The sequence below is a fragment of the Panthera pardus genome, unplaced genomic scaffold (assembly GCF_024362965.1).
Source record: "Panthera pardus isolate Hobbes unplaced genomic scaffold, ASM2436296v1 HiC_scaffold_20, whole genome shotgun sequence".
In the NCBI taxonomy this organism is placed as follows: Eukaryota; Metazoa; Chordata; class Mammalia; order Carnivora; family Felidae; genus Panthera; species Panthera pardus.
The window spans coordinates 33,846,723-33,871,704 of NW_026526766.1; the positions used below are offsets into that span (position 1 = coordinate 33,846,723).

Sequence of the window (24,982 nt, forward strand, 5' to 3'; positions counted from 1 at the left end):
ACGCCAGCAAGGAAGAACCAACCAGCCACTGCTTGAGGACCTCGAGACGGATCCCCTAAGACACCCATCAAAATCCACCAGTGGGATTAGCAGTGTGGTGTCACAAAACCCCAAGAAAAATCCAAAACAAGAATTCTAAAAGAAATGCACACTGAGTCAAAGTATGACAAACCAGCAATATCACATACCACCAAGAATACGGAGCACCTTTTGTTTCCATAGCCTGAAGGACAGAAGACCCAAAAATCCAGAAGCGAGTAATCCAAGAAAAAAAGAAGTGGGGGGAAAAAAGCATTGCTGTCAGGTTGTAGGCGAGTGGGATCAGGTGGAAAGGGGAGTCATTCTTTGACTTTTAAGACAGTAAGAGAAAAAAGAATTGAAGAACAAAAGCAAAAACCTTTTGAAAGATAAAGACAAAAAGCAGATGTTCCAGGCTGTCTTCTGCATGTCTGCCACTGTTCTCCAGACCATCTTGGCTTTGGTCCAGAACAAGAACAGCTAAGGAAGAAAAAAATGATCTTTTTTTTTCTCCGGTTGGACAAAAAAAAAGGAAAAAGAAGAAAAAAAAAAGAAAAAAAGGAAAAAGGAAGAAGAAGAAAAGGAAAAAAAGAGGGACAGATGGTACGCTGTGACTGGTCTGTGGTCTAAAGACCTGGATATGCTTTCTTTGAAGCATATCACAACTTAAATAATCATCTCCATAAAGAAAGAAATGAACAAAACAAAGAGAAAAGAAAAAGAAAAGGAAAACTCACAATATGAGAGTCACTGATCATAACCAAACAGTACAAAGGGGAAAAATAAAGTTGATGGACATATTATTGGAATGAGTTTGAAAACAAGACAAAGATGGGAGTGATGACAGGACAGAAAGAATGAGCAAGATCATTCTGTGAACGTTAGTTCAGCACTCTTACCTCTTATTGGTGTACCACCTGGGTGGATAATATGAATGCAAATAAGATTAGAAAGAAGAAGCATTAGTACGAGAAGGAGGAGGCTAGGGCTGGGGAGAAGAATTAAATTAGATTTACAGAATTAAATAAGGTCTTAAAAGAAACTTGAATTACTATACTGGTAAAACAGGAATATATTAGATAGTATTATTAGATTATAAAAGCAAGTTGCATTATACCACAGAGGGCAAAGACCACAATAGGCAGCATTGCTTTTCTCAGAGAAACAACTGAGTTCATAGGTCTGGGGTCATATAGGATTAGAATTATATCTTATATGCCTCATATTCTTAAAAAAAAAAAAAAAAACCAAAAAACTAAACGATACTTTTTAAAGACATAGTTTAGGAAAAATCCTGGCTAATCTGTTTAAGTATATATATAGGTACGCATATATATATACTGTTATAGGAAATACTAATGACTAACTGGAAACAAACACTGTTGATTGAATATCTTATGCTACTCACTATGCTACATTTGTGTGATATAACTTGTGTATTATTTTATTTTTGTACACAGTGTTCTTACAATAACGGATCTGTGGATGTGTGCGTGTGCGCGCCACTACCGAGATCTGGTGTCTACACTGACAGTTAGTAAAATGCATGCCATGCATTTTATTAATAATAAAATAATAATAATAATAATAATATTCTGGATATGGAAATTAGTGAGGGTGAAGTGCGCTTCAGAACTAAGCACTTACCAATAGATTCTGGAGATTTAAATACGGAGAGAAGAAAGACAGCATAAAAATATTATTATATTCCTTATAATTTGGTACAAATTTTTCAGAGTTAAAGCTTTATATACTAAATCATCTATGTTACATGTGAATAATTAATTCTTTATTTACAATAACAGAATGCTAATCTACACAATTCTGCTGACAACAAGCAAAAAAGGCAGTTAACAAGACGCTTTAACATCACAGGACAGGTCAAAAGCTGAGAATTCTGGGAAGACAGGCAGTTAAACAACTTAGAATTCTATATCAATATAACTCCCAACGTCAAAGTAAACAGCTTATTACTACATGTCCCGGTGAAATTGCCTAGGGACAGGCTCTAAAACTTAAGAAATTTAGAATTATCTCTATCTTTAATCTAAAGAGAGCAAAGGGATGAACTTGGGATGGGGGTGGGAGAGGGAGAAAAGGGCAGCCAGGGGAAAGAGGAGGAAGCAGCAAAAGCTGGAGTCTACACCAAAAGCAGACTTCTGTAGATCCAGTCACTGGAGGGTTCAAAACTCTTTAGTGTGGGCGCACACTACTGTGGCTTATGTGTAGAAAATGCTCACTCACAAGAATATAATAATAATATTAATAAAAATCCCCTCCTTGCATTGGTATTTTGTAAAGGACTTTTGAAAAAATACATCTGGTTACTCATGAGATAACATTTCTGTCATTTATGTATTAGTGAAAAGAAAGCAGATGTGACCAAACTTAACTAAACTTTGGTACTTTGATGAGTTCAAATGCATAAGAGACAGAGAAAACACACTTTAATAAAATTGAATCATTTTGGTGTTTAATATGAATATTTTGGTTTTTAATGGATACAACCATTGGAGCTCCTTGCAAGTTCTGAATGAAGTCCAATGTTGAAATAAATTTGTTTCAAAAGAAAACAGAGAGAGAAGAAAGAAAGAGGAGAAAATGGATCCATCAAATACTGCAGAAAAGCAGTAAATTAAAAAAAATCATCAAAAATACAGTCACAGCAGTGAGCAATGTGGATTAAACAGAAGCTGCAAAACACACAGAGAGAAAGACAGACTCTGAAACAGGCTATGACATCACAAACATGGACAACACATTAAATAACAGAGAAAGAGAAGAGGGAGAAAAATCAATACCTAAAAATTAAAATTAAATCAAATCAAATTAAAATAAAAATAAAGAGAAAGAAAGCTAAAAAAAAAATTCTCTAAGAGTTAGTGGAAACAGTAACAAGACCCTACCTGATCGTAATTGCTTAATACGGCCATTGTTGTTGCTTGTGTCGACGGGCAGGAAATCTTTAAACCAAGTTATTTCTGGATCCGGATTCCCACTGGCTGCACAAAGCATGGTGGCAGTGCGTGTACGCTCAACCACCTTCAACTGTGGGCCCATGTCAATGGTAGGGAAGCCCCTGGGAATTTGATCCTCTGCAAGACAAAAGGTGATACAAACATATCAATAAGTCAGATGCCCAAAATTCAAGAGCTATTGTCCATTAATCTTTCCCCTTGCCTTATTTGGCATTTGTTGAGAAGCTAACACAAACCAGGCAGCATTGCATTATTAGATTAGGATACAGTCACAATGTTGTTCCTGGCCAGGAGAATGCACAGTCTATGTAAGAGACCAATACTCTAACAAAGAGCTCAGATACATGTGATAAAGTACATGATGAAAAACCACATCTAGTTCTAGGATCGTGGGGGAAGAAGAAATTATAGAATGTGTGCTGGAGGAGGTCAGTGAGGTCAGCTTCAAATGAGACTCTGAAATGGGCATTAAGAACAAGTGGAATTGGCCAGAAAGATGGGAACATCACGGGTATAAGCACTTAGGGAACTTTCTGTTGAGGGAAAACGATGGGGTCCAGTAGAGCTCTTTTGGAGAGCATCTGGGGAATAAGCAGATTAGCTGGATTAAGTTACCTCATTTCTAATCTGCTGTTTTTCTTGTGATTTTTAAGTAAAACTCTGTATTTTTTCATAAGGGTCAACTTCAACCTGAATGAATTTCTTTTTCTTTCTCTCTCTCTCTCTCTTTTTTTTTTTTTTTTTGAATGAATTTCTTTGTAGGGAGTTTCCATTAATCTGAAAATTGTCTGAAAAAGACTCCCTTACAAAAGAAGAAAAGAAACTCAGAAAAAGCAACACAAAAGTGTATATACCTCAGAGTAAGAAAGTATTTTCCTCCATTCCAAAGGCCTATACCATTTTCAGTCATTAAGAGTTCAAATTCCTAAATTTTGAATCCTCAACTCATCCAAAGTTCACTTCTCCCTATCCTATATCAAAATTGTCCCAGATCTTGGATCTTGAGAAGTTAAATTCCTCTTAAATCCCCCAAGCATGATGATCCACACTAATAACTTACATTACCAGTTCTTCCAGCCAGCATTAGAAAGGTATATTCTATCTTGAAGAAATTTTTAATTTGAAGGAATTTTAGTTATATATGTGATTATTATCCAAATTAGAACTTAGCAGTTTGTTTGAAAACCACTATAAAATAGTTTGAGTTCTCACTGGGTCTGGGATTAATTTAATCAACTGTCCCTCATGATCTTTGATTAATTTTCATGAGCCATCAATTCCAAAATTACTCAAAAGCGCAAACACCAGTGAGAAAAAAAGTTAGAAATCATCAAATAGGGCATCTCACTTCTCCTAGGATGTCACCTGCAATTTATGGTATGATCCTATGAGTATTGCTGAAGTCTGCATTATAATTTCTAGGAAAAAGGCTCTATTTTGATGCTTCTGCTGTGTTGTCAGTCAAATATATGTGTCCTCTACTGCCTCCCCTCTATCATTACATGATAAATTCAGTCTCCTAAATTTAGCTAGCAAAATCCTTTTAAATCAGGCCCCATTTTTCTCAATCTCTCATGGATGATATCCCCCATAGCAAAGTTTCTTCTGTTCACACTGTAACTCTTACCATTTTCTAGACAAATCATGTACAATAAGTACTCTGGGTCTCTGGAAAGCCATGCAGCCAAAATCACCTTCTTTATAATAAAAACCCTCTCAAATATATGTAATATTTTCCTCCTCAGAGCTATTGTAGCAGTGAATAACTAAAATCCATTTTCTTGTATTTATTATTATGAGTTTATCTCCCTACACTGTGAGTTCCTCCAGATCTCATTTATATCCAAATCCCTTGTCATCAAACTAGTCTGTATTATCAGACTTTTCAGAGAACCTCCAATGATTCCCAAGCCTAAATAAGAATATAACCTAGTGGTTAAAAAAAAAGAAAAGAAAAGGAAAGGGAAAAGAAAAGAAAAGAAAAGAAAAGAAAAGAAAAGAAAAGAAAAGAAAGAAATATGTTTTTCTACTATATATAGTAGGAAACTACTTCTGGTAGAGACTTGATCAGAGAAATAGTTCAGGACTACAGAGAGAGATTTTGAATGTGATTAGTGAACAAATGTCAAACTATTATCAAAGAATAAAGCACACAATAAGGGGAAGGTTTCTCTCAACAAGTCCAGATTGTTATAAGAGAAACTGGGGAGGCAAACAGAACAGGCAGGTATGGACCCTAGCTCTTCTGCAGGAAGATTATGAAAGACCAATAGACGTTGCTAAGGCAAGTTGGGCTTGACATCTAAATTCACTAGAGAATATTTACCTGTCCCACCAGCTAGTTACAGCTGGAGACAAAAAAAAGTTATAAAAACAATTCACTACCATGAGTTACATTTTACTTAGGTTGAAAGATTCTTTCGAGGAAGCAGGAATACATCCTGTTTATGTGAATGCTCACACATCATCAGCCAAGCAGAAGGCCTTTAGAGGACAAAAGTCAGAAACAATAGTTAAGGATGAAATTTCAAGATGGTTTTTCAGAGCTCCAAGGGAAAGTTAAAAATTACAAATGGAATAGAGCATTTTGCAAATTAGGCTAATTTTGATAATGTACTCCAAATGAATTTCATCAGTCTGTTCTTTGTGTCTTTAAGTTTCGTCAATATGATATATTTCTACCTATAGCATTGTTCTAATATTACTTGAAAAAAAAAAGCAGATAGATCAATAGCCATTGTATTACACACATCATATTAAACATCTCTCTTGGTGTCTAGTGACCCAAAATGCTTCAAAGCATTTTACCTGGAGTGCTCCAAAGTCAACAACACTGGCTTAGTTACCTAGAAATGAGTTTCTTAAAAAGCTCTTAGATTTTGTTATCTTTTCCATATTTAACACTACGAACTTAGGTTCATAAAAACTCACCTTGAGATTCCTGAGCTGTTTCTCTATTTCTCAGGGCATTGTATCTACCCCCAGGCATTTAAATACTAGTTACATTAGCATGCATTAACATTGACCCACTAGCCATTACTTTTCTTCTACACGTTCATCTCTGAAGAACCACACCACTATTCAGTATCAAGTGGCAAGTGTCAAAGACTTAAGATTGTTGAGCCACTTACTGAAGGCTCTTACTAAAGAAATCTAGAATTAATAACCATTTATAAGAAATGAAATCCTCACCTTAGGGAGAGCTGACAAAATTGACTTGTGCCCTATCAAAAGCAGTCTAATACATTTGCATGACCTTTCTCTTCCTTCTTGGCTCATAAAGAACACTCCAGAGCCCCCTTTTCATATACACAAGTGCACAACAAAGATAATCTTTCTTGCATACTAATCGGACAGAGGATGTAAAGAGTGCTCCTTTCCTATTTTTAATAAGGGTAATTAAATTCTATCCATCCCCCACCTTTGCACAGAATCTCTTTTGAATGTACTTTCTTCATTAATTTTTCATGAGAAACATCACAATGTAACAGATTCAAATAGCCAGAGCTCTTATATGTTGACAGTTGTGGCTTGTTTCCAATTTGACTGTCAGGTATTTGGCAATAAAACTCAGTATTCAACATAAAACGAACTGTAGAAATAATGAAATTTCTAATTGGAATGCTTATCTCAGTGGGTGTAGTTTAGAAGATGTTAATTGCTTTTTTTTCACCTTCTACATTTATTAGTGATTTATATAAAATTGCTTTGGCCATTTGATAACATCAACTTTGACAACTCATCAAATGTGTAGTACCAGGAACTTGGGGGAAAATCAATATATTTTATATCTTAACCACATAAACTTTTACAGAAAAAAAAAGCAGCTATCAAAAATTAACAAATCGTCAATATGTTAGCAGCTTTAAACTTTTACATGAGGTGAAAAGAAAAACATTTTGTCCTATTCATTAATGTGTTCATTAAGCTTTAAAGTGCCTTACTTATCACTGTTCCATATTAATATTCAATCATGCAGAATTAGCTACTAATTCATCAACAATTTAAATCAGACTTGACCTTCACAAAGCCATTTGGTCTGTCATTTTGAGAGGCCATTAAAGGGCAGATTACTACATACTCGTGCTTAGTGAATCATAGAAGTTAGACATATTTTGTTTGGAATGGCAGCTATAATAGACCTGGAAATACAGCATATTCGTTGAATCCGTTTGGTATCATAATGAAATATGCGGATATGAAACTTACAGTTCCATTAAGGAAAGGGAAACATGAACATCAGCGCTGTTTAGAATTAACTTCCCATTTCTCCAGAACTTGTGTTAATAACCCCTGACATACCCAGGACTTGAAAGGAATGTATAGGGAAATAGTCTGACATGGTTTTGTAAGGAGTCATGCTTTAGATATCTGTGAACGATCAGATACAAGCTTTTGCATAATTTGCTCAGTTAAACTACTTTCATTGTTCATCCATAAATAATTTTAATGATTTTTTTTAGTTGCGCTCTAATTCCACAAACACTGAACCTCTTGTATTTGTTAGGAAACCACACAATTAAATTGCCTGCTAAAGCCATAGCGTCCATCCAAGGTGGCCAAAGCAGTTCTTCTTGCCTATTCTTGCTGGGACATGAATGAATGCAAACATACAGGTGTTCTGACTCTGGTCCCAATTGATTAAAGAAGTTTTCAGTGAAAGACTATTTGCCGCGGTGCTACATTTCCAATTTATCACATCAATTACATCAACAATATGCCTTTACAAAAGCACTATTAAGAGATTTGGCAAGTATACTCAATCATTTAAATATTATGGATGATGTAGAGGTTTTGATGAGAAAGGTAGTGTAATAAAGCAAAATCAGAAACTTTAGTAAGAGATAAGTAGATTATTATTTTTTTTTTTTCTTAGAGAACTCAACCTCCTGAATCACTTTTCTGAGTACCAAACAATTCATAGTGGCTCCTTTTAAAAAATCTCTCAACTGGTGTTATCAATCAATCCCTTAATAAGTCAATGAGTAAGCTTGAACTCATAAGCTCATGGAGGGCAGGGCTTTGTGATACTTCCTTTGTAACCAAGACAGTGTACAAGAAATATTTGCAAGTACATACGTTTAGGGAATCTCGACAAACATCTCAGCACTCACTCATGTGGCATCTCTGAATTCCTATCGGGTTTATTTCATATCATTCATTTAACCAGTAAATCATTCTTTGTTTTGTGGCTATATGCTTGGCCTCCGCAATTTGGTTCTACATCTAAGAGACATACAACTTTCTTATAACTTCTATTTTTTACAGTGTCTTAAGTAGTATGAGGCTTCCAGACTCACAAAAATAGTCTTTAAGGGCTATTTTTATAGTCATAAATTTTATTTCATTAGCAAACAATCTTCGTTGGTTAAGATGCACAAGTCATGCTTGGTTCCTTTTACAATTTGGTGCAGTTACTGCACTGGGAACACACATTTCAGTTCCTGCTATCTAATTCTATAGAAAGGCTCTCTTCATACACTACTTGTAAGTTCCTACAAGTCAAAATGCCAATCATGTAACAAAAAAAAATACATGTAAACACAATGAAACTCAAAAGAACCCACAGAATATGGTACCAAAACTCTGTTATGTCATCTTTAGAAAAATGAAATTATTGATGTTCAAGCTAATGGTAAAACCCAAGTGAATCATTCAGTTGTATGTTGGGGCAAACACTCAGGTCATGGTTCACTCACAAGAGCAAAGATTTCTCAATGGCTATGTATCTTAAATTTTAAGTGTGTTCACAGTGTAATCTTCTACAAGCTCTAAAGTTTTGTTTTTGTTTTGAAGTATGAAGGGATTAAGGAAAGATTTCATTAACAAAAGAAAGGCCAAATGTTAGATGGATCATATTTGGAATATTTTCTTAGTGGTAGACCCTTTACATATATTGCAAGGCATCTCCACCTGTTAAAGAAACAGTACTAATCTGTGCCACACAAAGTATGTTTTTATACTTAGGAAAAAGTGAAAATTATCTTGAAAAGTTGAAATATGGTGGTGGTCAGGTGGTCACATAACAAAATGTTTTCCTATTTATGAAAACTGCATTAAATTAAAAGAAAAAAGAGCTTTTGAACTATCAGTTTGAAGAATCTACTGAGCAGGCAATAGATGGTAAATTCATTCTATAGATATTTATTAAATGTCTCTGTTGCGCCAATTGTGGGCCAGGCACTGGGTATGAAGAAATCTAGAGAACCTTTATATTGTTGTGATTTAATTAAATCTGCAGAATAATTAGGTTCTTTGGGAGTGAGAATAGTACCCAGCTCATAGATGGGAGGACTGAATGAGATAATGCAATAAATGTGGCTAGCACTGCCTGGCACTGGTGTCTGGCATTTTGTAAAATATTAGCATATCTACACTTACTCAATCCCAAGATCCTATGATAGACTTACAGAACAGAGGCATGTGACTCCAAGTCTTGATATAACAAAAGCTGCAGCAATAAATTGTAAATGGGGAATATTCTATGCAAATCATAACAAAAAAACCCACAAGGATTATCTAAACATGCAAGTGACTTTATTTATTTTTTATGTTTATTTTATTTTTGAGAGAAAGAGACAGAGTGAGAGTGGGGCAGGGGCAGAGAGAGAGGAAGACACAGAATCCAAAGATTCAGGCTCCAGGCTCTGAGTTGTCAGCACTGACCCCAACGCAGGGCTCAAACCCACAAACCACAAGATCATGACCTGCACCCAAGGCAGGGGCTTAACCGACTGAGCCACAGAGGCACCCTGACATGCAAGTGAATTTAGAAAGCAATATCTGCAATCAAGTAACTTTTTCAAAGCTCATAAAAGCCCTCATTTCTCCCTTTGAACAAGGCTTTACGTTCTTTGATTAATCAACAGCAGAAATAAAACAAATCCATATTGTCATATGATGTTCCCAAAAATGAACTAAAACAATAGCTCTAAATATTTGAGACAGAAAAGCTTTGCTATGAATGACAGAAAACACTGAAACCATCCGAGCCTTATTAAGGTTCCCTGAGATAGGCAAAGGTGGTATCATAATTACAATCCTCTGTAGACACAAAACAAAGACTCAGCAAAATTACTGTTCCAGATCACACATAGAGCAAAAATAAAAGAAAAGATTTTAACTCTAGATTTGGCATATTTGTACTTCAGCATGCTTCCTCTATGCCAATAGGTGTTCATTGAATATTCATCAAAAACAGTGATAGAACTCTTTATCAAAGTCAACCTATAATGGAAGGCACAAAAAAATGATTTGAATAGTTGCTTATTTTTAATTTTTTTTTTCAAGCAGAAAGGACTAAAGTTCCATGGAATGTAATGATAATTTTAAAAAAAGTTCTACATTTAAAAAAATCTTTTGATATATATTAATTGGCTTCTCATTGGTTTAGCATTGCTTCCAGATAGAGACAAATATTTGCCATGTATGCTAGCCAATCAAATGTGCAGGAGAAATGGAAGAGTGTGAAAAGGATGATAAATATCAAATAATTTTCTCTAGAGAGCTCAAATTCAGCACTGTGCCCATGTCGTTAACCCTTCTGTAATTTCTATTTAATTATCTAAGAAGGGTTATAAATGTTAGAACTTTGGTTCCGAGCAGATGCCAAAAGACAGGACACTAGACATCAGTAGACCCAACATATCAACTCTATGACCTTAGGCCACACAGCGGTCTCCCTGTAAGACGGGAGCCAATAATGACCACCCCAAATATCTTTGTCTGGGAGAGGAGACAGATCAGGGTCTCTGGCTAGCACCTGGAGGGTTACTGGTTAGAGTATTTGCTACTTTGTTGAACAGCAAATGAGTTTTCAAGTCATTATCTTTCAGAATAAACCATGGTATCAGGCTACAAACAAGAACCATTTCTTTCCAGAATACAGTCCCTGAAAATGGAGAAAAAACATTTATTATTCTTTTCTTAAAGAAAACAATGTAAATAAAGCTTTTATTTTCACCATTCCAGATGCAGCAGAGTATAATTTGTACTGTTTTGACATCATGACTGTATTATTCAAAATCAATCTTCCTGCAAGTGTATTGAATAAGGGACTGAAAACAGAAAACTCCAAAGAAAAGAAGTAAAAGCTAAATCAACGTTTTCCAGCAAAGTTGGACTCCTGGGCCATTATCAAAATGATATTCATATGAATGAAATTGAAAAAAATTATATAAATAAAGTAGTTTCTAATTATAAGTTAAAGGCTACTCTAAGAAAGAAGTTATCTAAAGTAGGACAAAACTGCCAGTTAATAAATGATAACCAAATGGAATATTTAATAAATATAAGATCTGGCCTCCAAAAGTAATTATGAACAAGATATGATGAATATTTAGTCCAAGATCCTCTTTGCAAGTTATTATGTACAGATGGTATGCTTGTCTTAATAAAGCTATTAAATCAATCGGAGAAGCTTTTATTTCAGAGTGGATTTAGGTATCTCTTAAGGGCGCTTACGGAGCACTAGAATCTCCAAAGATTTCTCATAGAATGATGCCATGAAAGAATAGAAAATTGGACACTGATCAGCTGACAGGAGCTTTATTAGCAGCTACTAAATATTCAGCATACTAACCAACTACCCACAGAGCATCTCAGAGCAAAGCTCCATTTTCTGAAATATTCTTCACATGTTGAGGATGTTGTAAGGCATTCTTGGCAGAGATAAAGCAAACTTATTTAGAAGTAATGTATGCAATTATCCTACAAATCACAAAGCAATAGTCTACATAGCAGAACACAAACCCAGTTGGTTTATATTATTTGTATAAATGTGGTAGCTACAATTTCACGTGGCTTTAAGTCAGTTATTAGTTATTTGTGTTTGGGTTTAGCAAATGATCACACTTTTTGTGATCCAAAATTAGAGGCATTCATGGGGATATAGAAGTATCCTCTCCTACTTAAAAACATTATTAATTCTTGGATGTTTAAACAAATATTTAGGAATCAGGATGATGCTTTTATTCCCTTCCCTGGAGTGCAAGTCTCATCAAAATAACAAAATCTAATGCCCATCTACTTTCACAAATCTCACTGCTTTCCATTATTTTTAATAATAAGCTGGTGTCAAGATCAAAAGTTTTTGCCATAGTTTGAATGATAAAATAAGTAACATTTTTACATAAATTTCTATATAAGTCATAATATCAGTTTTTTTAAGAAAAGAAAGGCAAAAATGCACAATGAAGCTGAAGTATAATATTTTAATTACTGTGTTTTTAGAAAGAGAGACACAAAGACAGAAATAATAAACATGGAAAGGGATCTGGGTTTGGCTCCTGCCTCCATTAATTGCCAGCTTTGTAAAAGTCAAAAATTCTAATGAGCTCAAATCCAACAATGCCCAAAAAAAGATTAACCCTGGCTGTTCCACTGTACTGTGGTGAATGTAACTGTAAATAAAAATTTTAAGCTATCAATTGTATAAAAAGGAAAACGAGAATAAGCTATGTGTGGACTGGCAGTGAAGGCATTGGTGTGAACTCATGTTTTTAAAAACATACACACCGATATAAAAATGAATACAATTGTAAATGAGTGTGCATGCACACATACATTCACTCCTTATATACACTTACTAAACACATCTTCCCTATCTGTGTGAGTCCAGAGAGGCGAGAAGCAGCAATACCTAATAGCAATGGCCACACATAGCATCTAGAGCTTGCATCAGATTCTCTAAATATGACTGTCTAGTAAAAGGAAGCAGAGCTCCTTGAAGAAATCACTGATTACATTCAGTACTGGGAGAAGAAAAAAGTACAAGCCATACTTAAAATATCTGTTATGTACGCAAGTGCTCGAAGAATGACAAAGACATGTTGAAAAGGCAAAGATGCCAGCTTGATGGGGCTCTCACTAGCCCAATGTGGGACAATTTGAACATCAAAGTACATATACAAATTATAATATATTGAATAAAATAAAAAGGCATGAGTCCATACTGATATAAATGAATAAATAGAAAAGTTTCAGGAGGAATTACATATTTGCATAGTCCCAAGGTAACCCCTCACTGGCATTTATTGAATAGAAAGGAGAGTAACTTTAAAATTGAGAAGACTCACAAAAACAACCTTAAGAGAATGAAGTTGACACAGATAATGAAACAGATCAAAATCATGTGTTGAGAAAAACATATCACTTCCATGATATATGTTAATAGATTAAATGTTTGTATCCCCTGCCCTGCTCCCCCCCCCCATTCATTTTTAATCTTAACGTCCAATGTGATGGTATTTGCAGGTGTGACTTTTGGGAAGTGATTAGCGCATGAGGATGGAACCCTTATGAATGGGATTAGTGGCCTCGTGAAAGAGATGCCAGTGAGAGCCCTTGCCACTTCCACCTGAGGACACATATTCAAAAGATGACCCTCTGTGAACCAGAAAGTGGGCTCCAACAAGACACCAAACTGCCAGCAACTTGATCTTGGACTTCCCAGCCTCTAGAACTATGAGAAATAAATTTCTGATTATATGCCACCCAGTTTATGGCATTTGGTTATAGCAGCTTGAACTGAGTAAGACAGTATTATTGCCAAAGATTCATAATCTAAATATGATCAAAGCAAGCATCAGCAAACCCCAAATGAGAACATTTTATGAGATAACAAATTTGTTATCTTCAAAGCTATCAAGATCACGAATGTCACAGGAAAACTTGAGTAACTCTTTCAGATTGACGATTAAGGGCAAAGTGTAATTCTGAACTGGAGTCTTTGACGACAATCAGAGCAATTTGCAGAGGACACGTGGTAACTCCCAGATGGGAGAACTGCCAAAATGTAATGTGAAGGCTGCATGGGCATGCTGCATCAATATTTACCTCCTGGTTCTGATGGTTGCATTGTACTCAAGTAGGAGAATGCCCTTGTTTGGAGACATACAGATATTTGAGAGTGATAAGGATGCTGTCATTAATTTAATCTCAAATATAGGAAAAGTTCTTTGTATTGTAATATCCAGTTTTGTTTTTTTTTTTTTACTAAGACTGGGATTGTTTCAAAATTCTAAAATTATATAAAAGTAAATTATTATATTATCATAAATAAATGAAATTTTACAAATCTTTAAATTATCTCATTAACATCTCAGTTGTACTAGAGTTACTCCCAGGGCTTCTGAATAGCTGCATGTACTCAAACACTTTTGTCCCAACTCTGAAGAATCTTCCTAAATACACATTCATTTGAGGTCCTCTTGAACACGAAAACTAGGTAACTGACATTCCAGCTGTTACCAATTTTATACCAATGACGATAATACCAGAAAATCATTAGGACTTGAAATACATAAATTCCTATAAAATTAAGACTTACAAAATTCAATTCTCAATGCTGAACAGTGAACAAATTTGAGTGATAATTCCAGAGCAAGGCAAGTTCATGACAAGAAAATGCAGAGATATCAATACTGTAACAAATTTGTCAGATTTTCTTTACAGAAGTAAAAATGTGAAGTGGATAGGCCTTTATTAATTTTCTCTGAAATCATCTGAGAAAGGTTAAGATAGAAGGTGAACTCTGCTTCCTTTTAACCAAAAGAGCATCCACTTAACATCCCGGTGTCTCAAAATTCCAAGTGTCGTTTCTCAAGCCAGACTTTTGAAATATTTTCAGAGAAATTTACCTCCCCTCAGCTCTTCACAGTTCTTCCCCTCGATCTACAACACAGTAAACAAAACAAAACAAAACAAAACAAACGAACAAACAAACAAAAAAACCTTGCCATTCTGGGGTCTTTAATCATTGAGAGAAGTGGGCAATAGCACCAAACACAGAAATAAAGTGATTCAGATATGTCTAAGTTTTTTGGAAGAGAACATTTCACTATTTTACTCCTCAGTAGCATTGCTCATAGTTTTAAAGGCAAACTGTGGTAGGTATTTGTTCTATTTGAAGGGAGAAGATAGATTGAGAAAACAGGTAAAGACAGTTTTCTTCAGGGAATACCTTGGAAAATAAAAAGATCAAATCTTAAATCAAATATCATATATAAAATGTTTCACTGCAAAGAATGAAAACTACATGACCACACAAAGAAACCTTTAAAGGTAACATATGTTTTAAGAATGTATTATATATCTATGGAGGATACTTTCCCCTATATGCAAATAATTTTCTGTTTATATGCCAAAAGTGAGCTTCAATTTAACACCAAAGAATTACCAAATGGGACTAGTTTATATTTGTCAGTTTATGAGACTTTTTCTTAAGTCTTTGGAATCACAAGTTACCGATGTATAGAAACTACCCAAATCAATTTATAAGTATAATTTTTTAAAATTTTTGAATATTCCTCCCTCTTTACATAAACTTACTAAGTAAAACAATACCACATTTAAATGTAAACATAGGATAGAAATTTATTCAGTACCTTTTGATATATTAATAATATTAATGTGCTACTTAACAGGAAGTCAGACATTTAGAAAATAACAGAAGAAAAACTACCAACAATGACCAAAATCATCACCAAAAATTACATGAATAAAACCCATATCCTCTGCTGCCAGAAGAGGTACCAGTCCTCCATATATAAAATTCCAAAGGCTCTTCTTCAGTACTAGGTTAAGCTCAGCAAATGACAAAAAGTGTTTTAGGCAACCCCGAGGGAATTACATGAAGAACTGTGGTCTTTTTTCTAAAAACATATAGAAGGTAAAGGAAACTTTTAGTGATAGAGGTAAGTGTGTGGGCACTTAAGTGACTACGTACTTTTGTGTTAGGAGGGTAAGCTGCATATCCAATTTCCATATGAAAAATATCCTTTGAACTACAGTGTAAAAAATGCACTGGACAGGGAAAAAGAAGAAAGTATGTAGGAAGGCCAATTAGGTGAGATAAGGGCAAACTTATACCAAGTAAGTAGTGGGGGAGATGGGAAGTGAAGAGATTTGAGATTTTTTTTTCAGCTTTATTGACAATGCCTAACTGATGCATTTATTTGTCATGTAATAGGCAAATAAAATTGTAGGATATTTAAAGTGTACATTGTGGTGACTTGATATGTGCAGATATTGTGATAGTTGAGAATAATTGGAAGGTCAGTTTTACATGGCTCAGTGGTATTTTGAAGATGGGGAATCAGGGAGAATTATCAGGAATGCTTGTCTATAAACGTGATGGATTCAATAATATATTGCTAGGATGTCCTCCCGTTAGGGAATAAAGTCACCTATCCGAGGCACCTATGTAATAGATGATGTGTACCCCTGCAGGCTGGAGTCTGTCTTTTCCTCACCAGCGTAGCTGCCCCAGAATGGAGCACAGCACCAAGCACAAATTATCTGGAAATGAATACTGATCCATATTTACTTTCAGGAACTGGCAGAGGGGGCTGGTAAATATACCCTTTGCTTCCTTTGTGCTTTGTCTCAGAGGGAAGGCAGAACAGACTGGCTCTACCTATACCAAATGAGCTCAGTATTCTCACTGTGGATGTGTCAGGTAATTCCTGGGCACCGGTCTAGAATGGTATGGAGATCCCACGGATTTGCATCAATTCTCCCCACCAACAGCTAATTCCTTCAATCTGAAGACAGCTGGGTATGTCAGGGTATTTTCTCTCTAGCCAGAGAAGAAATTCAGTAAGTATCAAAGTATCACAGTGAGTGGCCTCCCGAATAAGAGAGAAAATAATCTGAGTTACACTCCTATGAAGACAAGCCATTTCGAATTTCCTTAAAGATAAGTCATGGCTGTTACATTTTAATATGCTACATGCCAATTAAATAGGTACAAGTTTCCAATGCCAAGATACTCAGTAGCAATACAATAAACCTTTTCCTTAACATCCTGAAAACAACTCAAAGTTGTTCATTTGCATTTAGTTACAATAGAGTGACATATTGTTACAAATCTAGAAAACATACAATCTCTAATTCTTAACAAAGTGACAGCAACTTGACAAGTGAAAAAGTCATCTCAGCCTTGAATTCACTGGCATAGAAAGCCCACATATACCTCTGTTCTTCCCACAGCACAAGTGGATGGTTTTTATGTTTACAGCAAGATTAATGCTGCTTCAATTGCTCAATGATGATGGCTATGAGACTGCTGAGTAAATAATCTGCATTCACTAAAGGAAGTAAGAACTTGTATTTCAGTCACTGATCCCTAAAATAACTAAAGCTATTTAAGTGTTTATTGTTATAAAGATAAAATAATATGCCATACAGCTTTGTAAAATATACATGACAGGTTTCATGGGCCAATTATAATCAAATGGGCACATTCTATAGTTTCTGAGGAATTAACTCAGAAAAACATAAAATATAATCAAGAATGTTTACCCAGTGGGAAAAAGACACTTCCAATTTAGTTTTTTCTAATGGCTATCATATCCCCCCAACCCCCAGCCCCCCAACCCCCAGCCCCCCACCACCATGACCATCTTCTCCTCCCCAGTGCTGATGAACTGGATATGAAGGCCCATAGACTTCCATTGACTGAAAAGCTATTGGGTACATCATATGAATTCAGTTGTTTGAATCATGACAGATCTGCTTCTTGGCTAATGCAGCTAAGTCACACAATAAAGCCAATCTCTCCAGCCTCATCCCCATTCCTCCCCTTGTTTCCCCCCTCCCTCCCTCCCTTCTTCCCTGGTAATTTTCAAGTGACTCTTAGGTATATGTCCTCCTCCTAAAGCCTAAGCTACTTTCCTAAAATATGGCAAGTAGGGTTCTAGGAAAACAAAACAAAACAAAATAAAACAAAACCTTCCTAGGATATCAGTTTTCCTGGTGTGTTTTAATATGATAGAGATTTTAATAATAATAATAATAATAATAATAATATAGAGATTTAGGAATATTCTAGCTATAATATAATAGTTTTGAAATACTTATCTCCTCAGTTGTAAGTAAAAAAGTTGTAGAAGGTGTAAGGCTAAATTGGTTCACCCTTTCTCCTCTTTCATTCCTAGACATAATTTCTTTCTTCATATTTTGGATGCATTTCCTGGCAGGGAGGACAATATTTATCTTAATACTTATATTCCACCCCATGTCAAGGAGACTACTGTTTGTTCAGACACACAGTGACACATTTCTGATCATTTAACTTTTAGTTATTCTGTTCAACCCACGGTGGATTTCATCAGGGGTACCAGCTACTCCAGGACCCCACTACGGTAATGAGAAGAACTATTTCCTTTTGGGTTACTCATCAAAAGGTAGGTATTAAATAGAAAATGTCTCACTAAAATTATTTATAAATTATAGAACATGAGATAATTCTGAGAGGAACTAGACCACTCCAATAAAATATATAATACTAGATCCTAGAACAGAGTCAACTATAATAGATTTTATCACTGATTTTCAGAAAATAGCTATGCAGATCAACTAAAGTCAAAGCCATGCTTTTTGGTAGATGGCCTGAAGTGTTTAACTGTTTTCAATGACAGAATCTATAAAGACGTTACCTCATTCTGTTACCAAAGTTCATGTATTACAACTGATCAATCACAGTTAAATGTTCTCACTGTGTTTTCCAGAAGCCTTTTGTTTTAAATGTAATGAATGAGATGGATTCTTACTTTTAACCTCTTAATAGTTTTTCAGGTTCTCATTATTATATTCATACTTGATGGCATACATTGGTAGTTCCTTAATTTCTTAACAATCCTGTTTGAGAGGAGATCTGACCTATTTCATGCAAACTCAAGCTGAAATTATGGATGCTCACCTGGCCCTCCTCCATGTAGAGGGTGCTGCTCTATCCAAGCACACAGATCTATGCTCCTTTTTTAAAAATTTTATTTCTTTAATGTTTATTTACTTTGTTTATTTTTTATTTTTTAATGTTTATTTAGTTTTGAGAGAGAGATGGTGTGAGCGGGGAAGGGAAAGAGAGAGAAGGAGACACAGAACGTGAAGCAGGGTCCAGGCTCTGTGAGCTGTCAACACAGAGCCCGATGTGGGGCTCGAACCCACGAACTGTGAGATCATGACTTGAGCCAGAGTTGGACACCCAACCGACTGAGCCACCCAGGTGACCCAATGTTTATTTATTTTTGAGAGAAAGAGCACAAGCAGGGGAGGGGCAGAGAGACAGGGAGACTCAGAACGTGAAGCAGGCTCCAGGCTCTGAGCTGTCAGCACAGAGCTTGATGCAGGGCTCAAATTCATGAACTGTGAGATCATGACTTGAGCCAAACTCAGAGGCTTAACGAACTGGGCCACTCAGGAGCCCCTATGGTCCTTAGTTTTCTTAAGGAAATGTGCAAACTTGCCCTTAACACAGATCATTGTCGAAATTTAAAACTCTCCTTAACCAAACACCCGGTTTTGCTTTAATCTATACTTACCAGGGATCTCAACTTCAAACTGATGGATAAAACCTATCACAACTTGGCTAGTGAAGCAGTAAGTATGGATAATTAGCTGAAATAATGCAAGCTCACCCATTCCTTCACATAACATAAAAATGATCCTTTGATTAGCTAGAGGATCAGAGACTGGAATACCAAGACTATTTTCTGTTGTTTGCTAGTAAACAAGTTTTACTGGCTTGTCTTTAGGTATAATTCCCCAGGTTACACTGAGGAACCTGAAGAAGCAGTAGGTCCTATGAAGGTGGAGAGAGTTAAACATGTATAGATGCAGAGGATGTTCTTTACAACATGACAGTGTCTTTCTTCTGAAGAACTGTGGGAGAAATATTTTCCCCCTGGATTCAGTCTCAGGACTAGTTGTGATTTTTCTGAAGAACTGAATTACTTCTATTAGAGATACTGTGCATAGGGCTGTTCTTTATCACAACAGAGCTCTTCAGGGACTTAGAGCTAAACTATTGTTTACTTCCAGCACAGACACAGAAGCCCCCTAGTGTGGGCTGTGTGTTCCAAACGTACTGCTCCAAAACCACCACATTTTATCTCATCACAGGGAACATTCTTCTGTAAATTAAACTTATATCCCTTTGAAGCAAGGTTATAATAGATGGAAACAAACACTATAAATCCAATCTTTCAAAAAATATGACCAAAAGAGATGATGTCCAACATGTCAAAAGACATCCAAACAAATGAGTCGATATTGTCCACAACAGTCTATGAGAAATATTCAAGTTACCTGCAGTTACCATAAACCAAATCCAAATTCATCAAAGTGAGCTTATGAGAGTATGGTGTAAAACCTTTGACTTGATGAACACTAACTCAAAGAAAGAAATTAAGAAAGAAGAGATGTTAGGAAGGGATAAAGTGACTTTAGTATTTTATTTTTATTGAAGGTAAATCACTTCAATGAAAATATTCATTCCACAAGAAAGTTGAATGAATATATCTACTGAAGACATGCAATACACTCACATGTTTTTTATATAAAGCACATTCTTAAATTATCTGCAGAAAATTATATTCACATTTAGCAAACATTAGGTGGCAGGCACCTTTTGTTCAATGTAGCAAATATGTGTGGAACACCTCTCTGATTTACCACATGAAACAGTGTTTGACACTTGAGGGCTCCTAGAGCAGTTTCTCAAAAATCTTAAAATATAATGGTGGAAACACGCATGTAAATGGAAGGGAATATGTGAAAGAATAAATTGTTAAGGGAGCACAAATGGGTGAGTAATGGATTTTGCTGGGGATCACAGAAGCCAGCCTAACAGCATGAATAGAATTTTGATAAACAGGAATGTACTCAGAGCCTTTGAGGGACAGGAAAATGATCAATGTACAGAGATTAAGTAGGTGGTAGATTCAGGGTGAGCGTGGCTACTGCTTGGGTGCATTTGTTTGGGGATAGATTTAGGAATACCATGTGGCAAAGCATGTTGAAGCATGATGCAGGGATGGTCAGCTGGTTCCAACAGTGAGAACCTGGGAGGGTTGTAGATTTCACTTGGCAGGTAGCACAGAGCTGAGTCATTTTTAACACAGAAATAAGAGGAAACAGTTCACATTCCAAAACACAATCTTTGTCAAGGGAGTTTAGTGGTGGGGGACAAAGAGCAAGAACAGTTAGAAAGTTGCCGTATTCCCTTTAATGCAAGTTGTTTGGATGCAACTCCTGGAAAGAGAAAGGAAGAGATGAATTAGCTACACAATGAAAGAATGTTCCCCAGGTTTAGGAGTATTCATTTTATTTAAGGGGAACTGTGGTAAAAGTATGTCTCAAGTCTAGTTTCTCAGTTCTTTGGTGAACAGCAGGTGGCTGAGCAGGGATGGATGCTACCAAATATAAGAGGCGCAGGAAGATATAGGAAAGCTCAAGATTTGAAATACACTTTTGAATGTCAGTCATATGCAAGTAAAAGTTGGAATCATATGAACGGGTGAGATGACCCAGGGAAGAAGTTACAGTGAGAGGAGTATGGGAATTACCATATTTAAGGGGCTCTGCATGATGAAATAACTTCCTTTAGAAACTCTGATGTGTTGTATATGTATTTTACTCATTATATCTTGTGGAATACTTTTCTATGCTGTGTCTGTATATCAAGTACTCTGTTGACAAATTCTTTAGGTTACTTTTCTCATAGAGTAGTATCTTTGTTTATCCTATTACATAACAACAAATGTGATGGGTATGTACACTTTTCAAGAGTCATAGACTTTAGATCTATGTAGACATAAGTAAAAACATATGTGAATATTTACCTCATAAGAAGGGGCATATGAGAAAACAATACAAACTTTGAGAGAAAAGATGAAGTAAAACAAAATAAATGAGAAATAGCCCCCTCCAAAGAAAATTATTTAAATAGAGTATAAAATTACTCAAATTGTATATTAATTTAAAAAACAAAACAAAACAAAACAACAACAACAAAAAACAACACTCTAATGTTAACTTAGGATATCAAGCCAACTTTTTTTAATCATTCCAAAAGAAGGAAGATGCTATTATTAACTCTTGAGTCAAGCCATGTAATCATCTAAAGTAGATGCCAATGTTTCTTTTTTTTTTAATTTTTTTTAACGTTTATTTATTTTTGAGACAGAGAGAGACAGAGCATAAACGGGGGAGGGTCAGAGAGAGGGAGACAGAGAATCTGAAACAGGCTCCAGGCTCCTAGCTGACAGCACAGAGCCCGACGCGGGGCTCGAACTCACAGACCGCGAGATCATGACCTGAGCCGAAGTCGGCCGCCCAACCGACTGAGCCACCCAGGCGCCCTGAAGATGCCAATGTTTCAAGCGCTTCTATTTAGTTTATCTATATTCTGATCTCCATTCATGTACTAATCCGAAACATCTGAAAGGAGAGTAAAAAGGGCCAGTCAAGTGAATGCAGGACTGCACTACTAATACAAACCTCATTGGTCAACTTGAAGGGACCAAGCTCAGAGCAAAAAACCATAACAGGGAGACATTTAGAGTTGAGGGAAACAAACAGAAGGCCTGTCCACTTTTTCTTGTGTTTCTAGGAATTCGAAAATTAAAGGTTCAATGTATGTTATGTTATTTAAAAAATTCACAATAGTTTTCTTTTCTTTTTTTTTTTTTTTTTTTGGAGTTCAACCAGATTCTCAAATCTTTTTATTTATTTATTTATTTTTCATGTCTGTTTTTTTTTAATATATGAAATTTATTGTCAAATTGGTTTCCATACAACACCCAGTGCTCATCCCAAAAGGTGCCCTCCTCAATACCCATCACCCACCCTCCCCTCCCTCCCACCCCCCATCAACCCTCAGTTTGTTCTCAGTTTTTAAAAGTCTCTTATGCTTTAGCTCTCTCCCACTCTAACCTCTTTTTTTTTCTTTTTTTCTTCCCCTCCCCCATGGGTTTCTGTTAAGTTTCTCAGGATCCACATAAGAGTGAAACCATATGGTATCTGTCTTTCTCTATATGGCTTATTTCACTTAGCATCACACTCTCCAGTTCCATCCACGTTGCTACAAAAGGCCATATTTCATTTTCTCCTTGCCACGTAGTATTCCATTGTGTATATAAACCACAATTTCTTTATCCATTCATCAGTTGATGGACATTTAGGCTCTTTCCATAATTTGGCTATTGTTGAGAGTGCTGCTATAAACATTGGGGTACAAGTGCCCCTATGCATCAGCGCTCCTGTATCCCTTGGGTAAATTCCTAGCAGTGCTATTGCTGGGTAATAGGGTGGGTCTATTTTTAATTTTCTGAGGAACACTGCTCACTGCTTTCCAGAGCGGCTGCACCAATTTGCATTCCCACCAACAGTGCAAGAGGGTTCCCGTTTCTCCACATCCTCTCCAGCATCTATAGTCTCCTGATTTCTTCATTTTGGCCACTCTGAATGGCGTGAGGTGATATCTGAGTGTGGTTTTGATTTGTATTTCCCTAATAAGGAACGACGTTGAACATCTTTTCATGTGCCTGTTGGCCATCTGGATGTCTTCTTTAGAGAAGTGTCTATTCATGTTTTCTGCCCATTTCTTCACTGGGTTATTTGTTTTTCGGGTGTGGAGTTTGGTGAGCTCTTTATAGATTTTGGATACTAGCCCTTTGTCCGATATGTCATTTGCAAATATCTTTTCCCATTCCGTTGGTTGCCTTTTAGTTTTGTTGGTTGTTTCCTTTGCTGTGCAGAAGCTTTTTATCTTCATAAGGTCCCAGTAATTCACTTTTGCTTTTAATTCCCTTGCCTTTGGGGATGTGTCGAGTAACAGATTGCTACGGCTGAGGTCAGAGAGGTCTTTTCCTGCTTTCTCCTCTAGGGTTTTGATGGTTTCCTGTCTCACATTCGGGTCCTTTATCCATTTTGAGTTTATTTTTGTGAATGGTGTGAGAAAGTGGTCTAGTTTCAACCTTCTGCATGTTGCTGTCCAGTTCTCCCAGCACCATTTGTTAAAGAGACTGTCTTTTTTCCATTGGATGTTCTTTCCTGCTTTGTCAAAGATGAGTTGGCCATACGTTTGTGGGTCTAGTTCTGGGGTTTCTATTCTATTCCATTGGTCTATGTGTCTGTTTTTGTGCCAATACCATGCTGTCTTGATGATTACAGCTTTGTAGTAGAGGCTAAAGTCTGGGATTGTGATGCCTCCTGCTTTGGTCTTCTTCAAAATGACTTTGGGTATTCGGGGCCTTTTGTGGTTCCATATGAATTTTAGGATTGCTTGTTCTAGTTTTGAGAAGAATGCTGGTGCAATTTTGATTGGGATTGCACTGAAGGTGTAGATAGCTTTGGGTAGTATTGACATTTTGACAATATTTATTCTTCCAATCCATGAGCAGGGAATGTCTTTCCATTTCTTTATATCTTCTTCAATTTCCTTCATAAGCTTTCTATAGTTTTCAGCATACAGATCTTTTACATCTTTGGTTAGATTTATTCCTAGGTATTTTATGCTTCTTGGTGCAATTGTGAATGGGATCAGTTTCTTTATTTGTCTTTCTGTTGCTTCATTGTTAGTGTATAAGAATGCAACTGATTTCTGTACATTGATTTTGTATCCTGCAACTTTGCTGAATTGATGTATCAGTTCTAGCAGACTTTTGGTGGAGTCTATCGGATTTTCCATGTATAATATCATGTCATCTGCAAAAAGCGAAAGCTTGACTTCATCTTTGCCAATTTTGATGCCTTTGATTTATTTTTGTCGTCTGATTGCTGATGCTAGAACTTTCAGCACTATGTTAAACAACAGCGGTGAGAGTGGACATCCCTGTCATGTTCCTGATCTCAGGGAAAAAGCTCTCAGTTTTTCCCCATTGAGGATGATGTTAGCTGTGGGCTTTTCATAAATGGCTTTTATGATCTGTAAGTATGTTCCTTCTATCCCGACTTTCTCAAGGGTTTTTATTAAGAAAGGGTGCTGGATTTTGTCAAAGGCCTTTTCTGCATCGATTGACAGGATCATATGGTTCTTCTCTTTTTTTTTTATTAATGTGATGTATCACGTTGATTGACTTGCGAATGTTGAACCAGCCCTGCATCCCAGGAATGAATCCCACTTGATCATGGTGAATAATTCTTTTTATATGCCGTTGAATTCCATTTGCTAGTATCTTATTGAGAATTTTTGCATCCAT

At 36.1% G+C, this 24,982-nt stretch overlaps 1 protein-coding gene across 33 annotated transcripts in view; it reads right to left on the reverse strand.

Moving 5' to 3' along the window:
- Nucleotides 1-24,982, reverse strand: part of PTPRD (protein tyrosine phosphatase receptor type D) — a 1,374,111-nt gene that overhangs the window by 193,935 nt on the left and 1,155,194 nt on the right. For 22 of the 33 annotated variants that reach the window (XM_053907926.1, XM_053907925.1, XM_053907922.1 and 19 more), the window contains 2 exons: nucleotides 2,925-3,113; nucleotides 918-935 (listed from right to left, as the gene is read on the reverse strand). In XM_053907926.1, the coding sequence (XP_053763901.1) occupies nucleotides 918-935; nucleotides 2,925-3,113 (207 nt within the window). Of the gene's footprint in view, nucleotides 1-917; nucleotides 936-2,917; nucleotides 3,114-24,982 lie in introns of all 33 variants that reach the window. The other 11 variants (XM_053907924.1, XM_053907923.1, XM_053907918.1 and 8 more) reach the window with 2 other exon arrangements.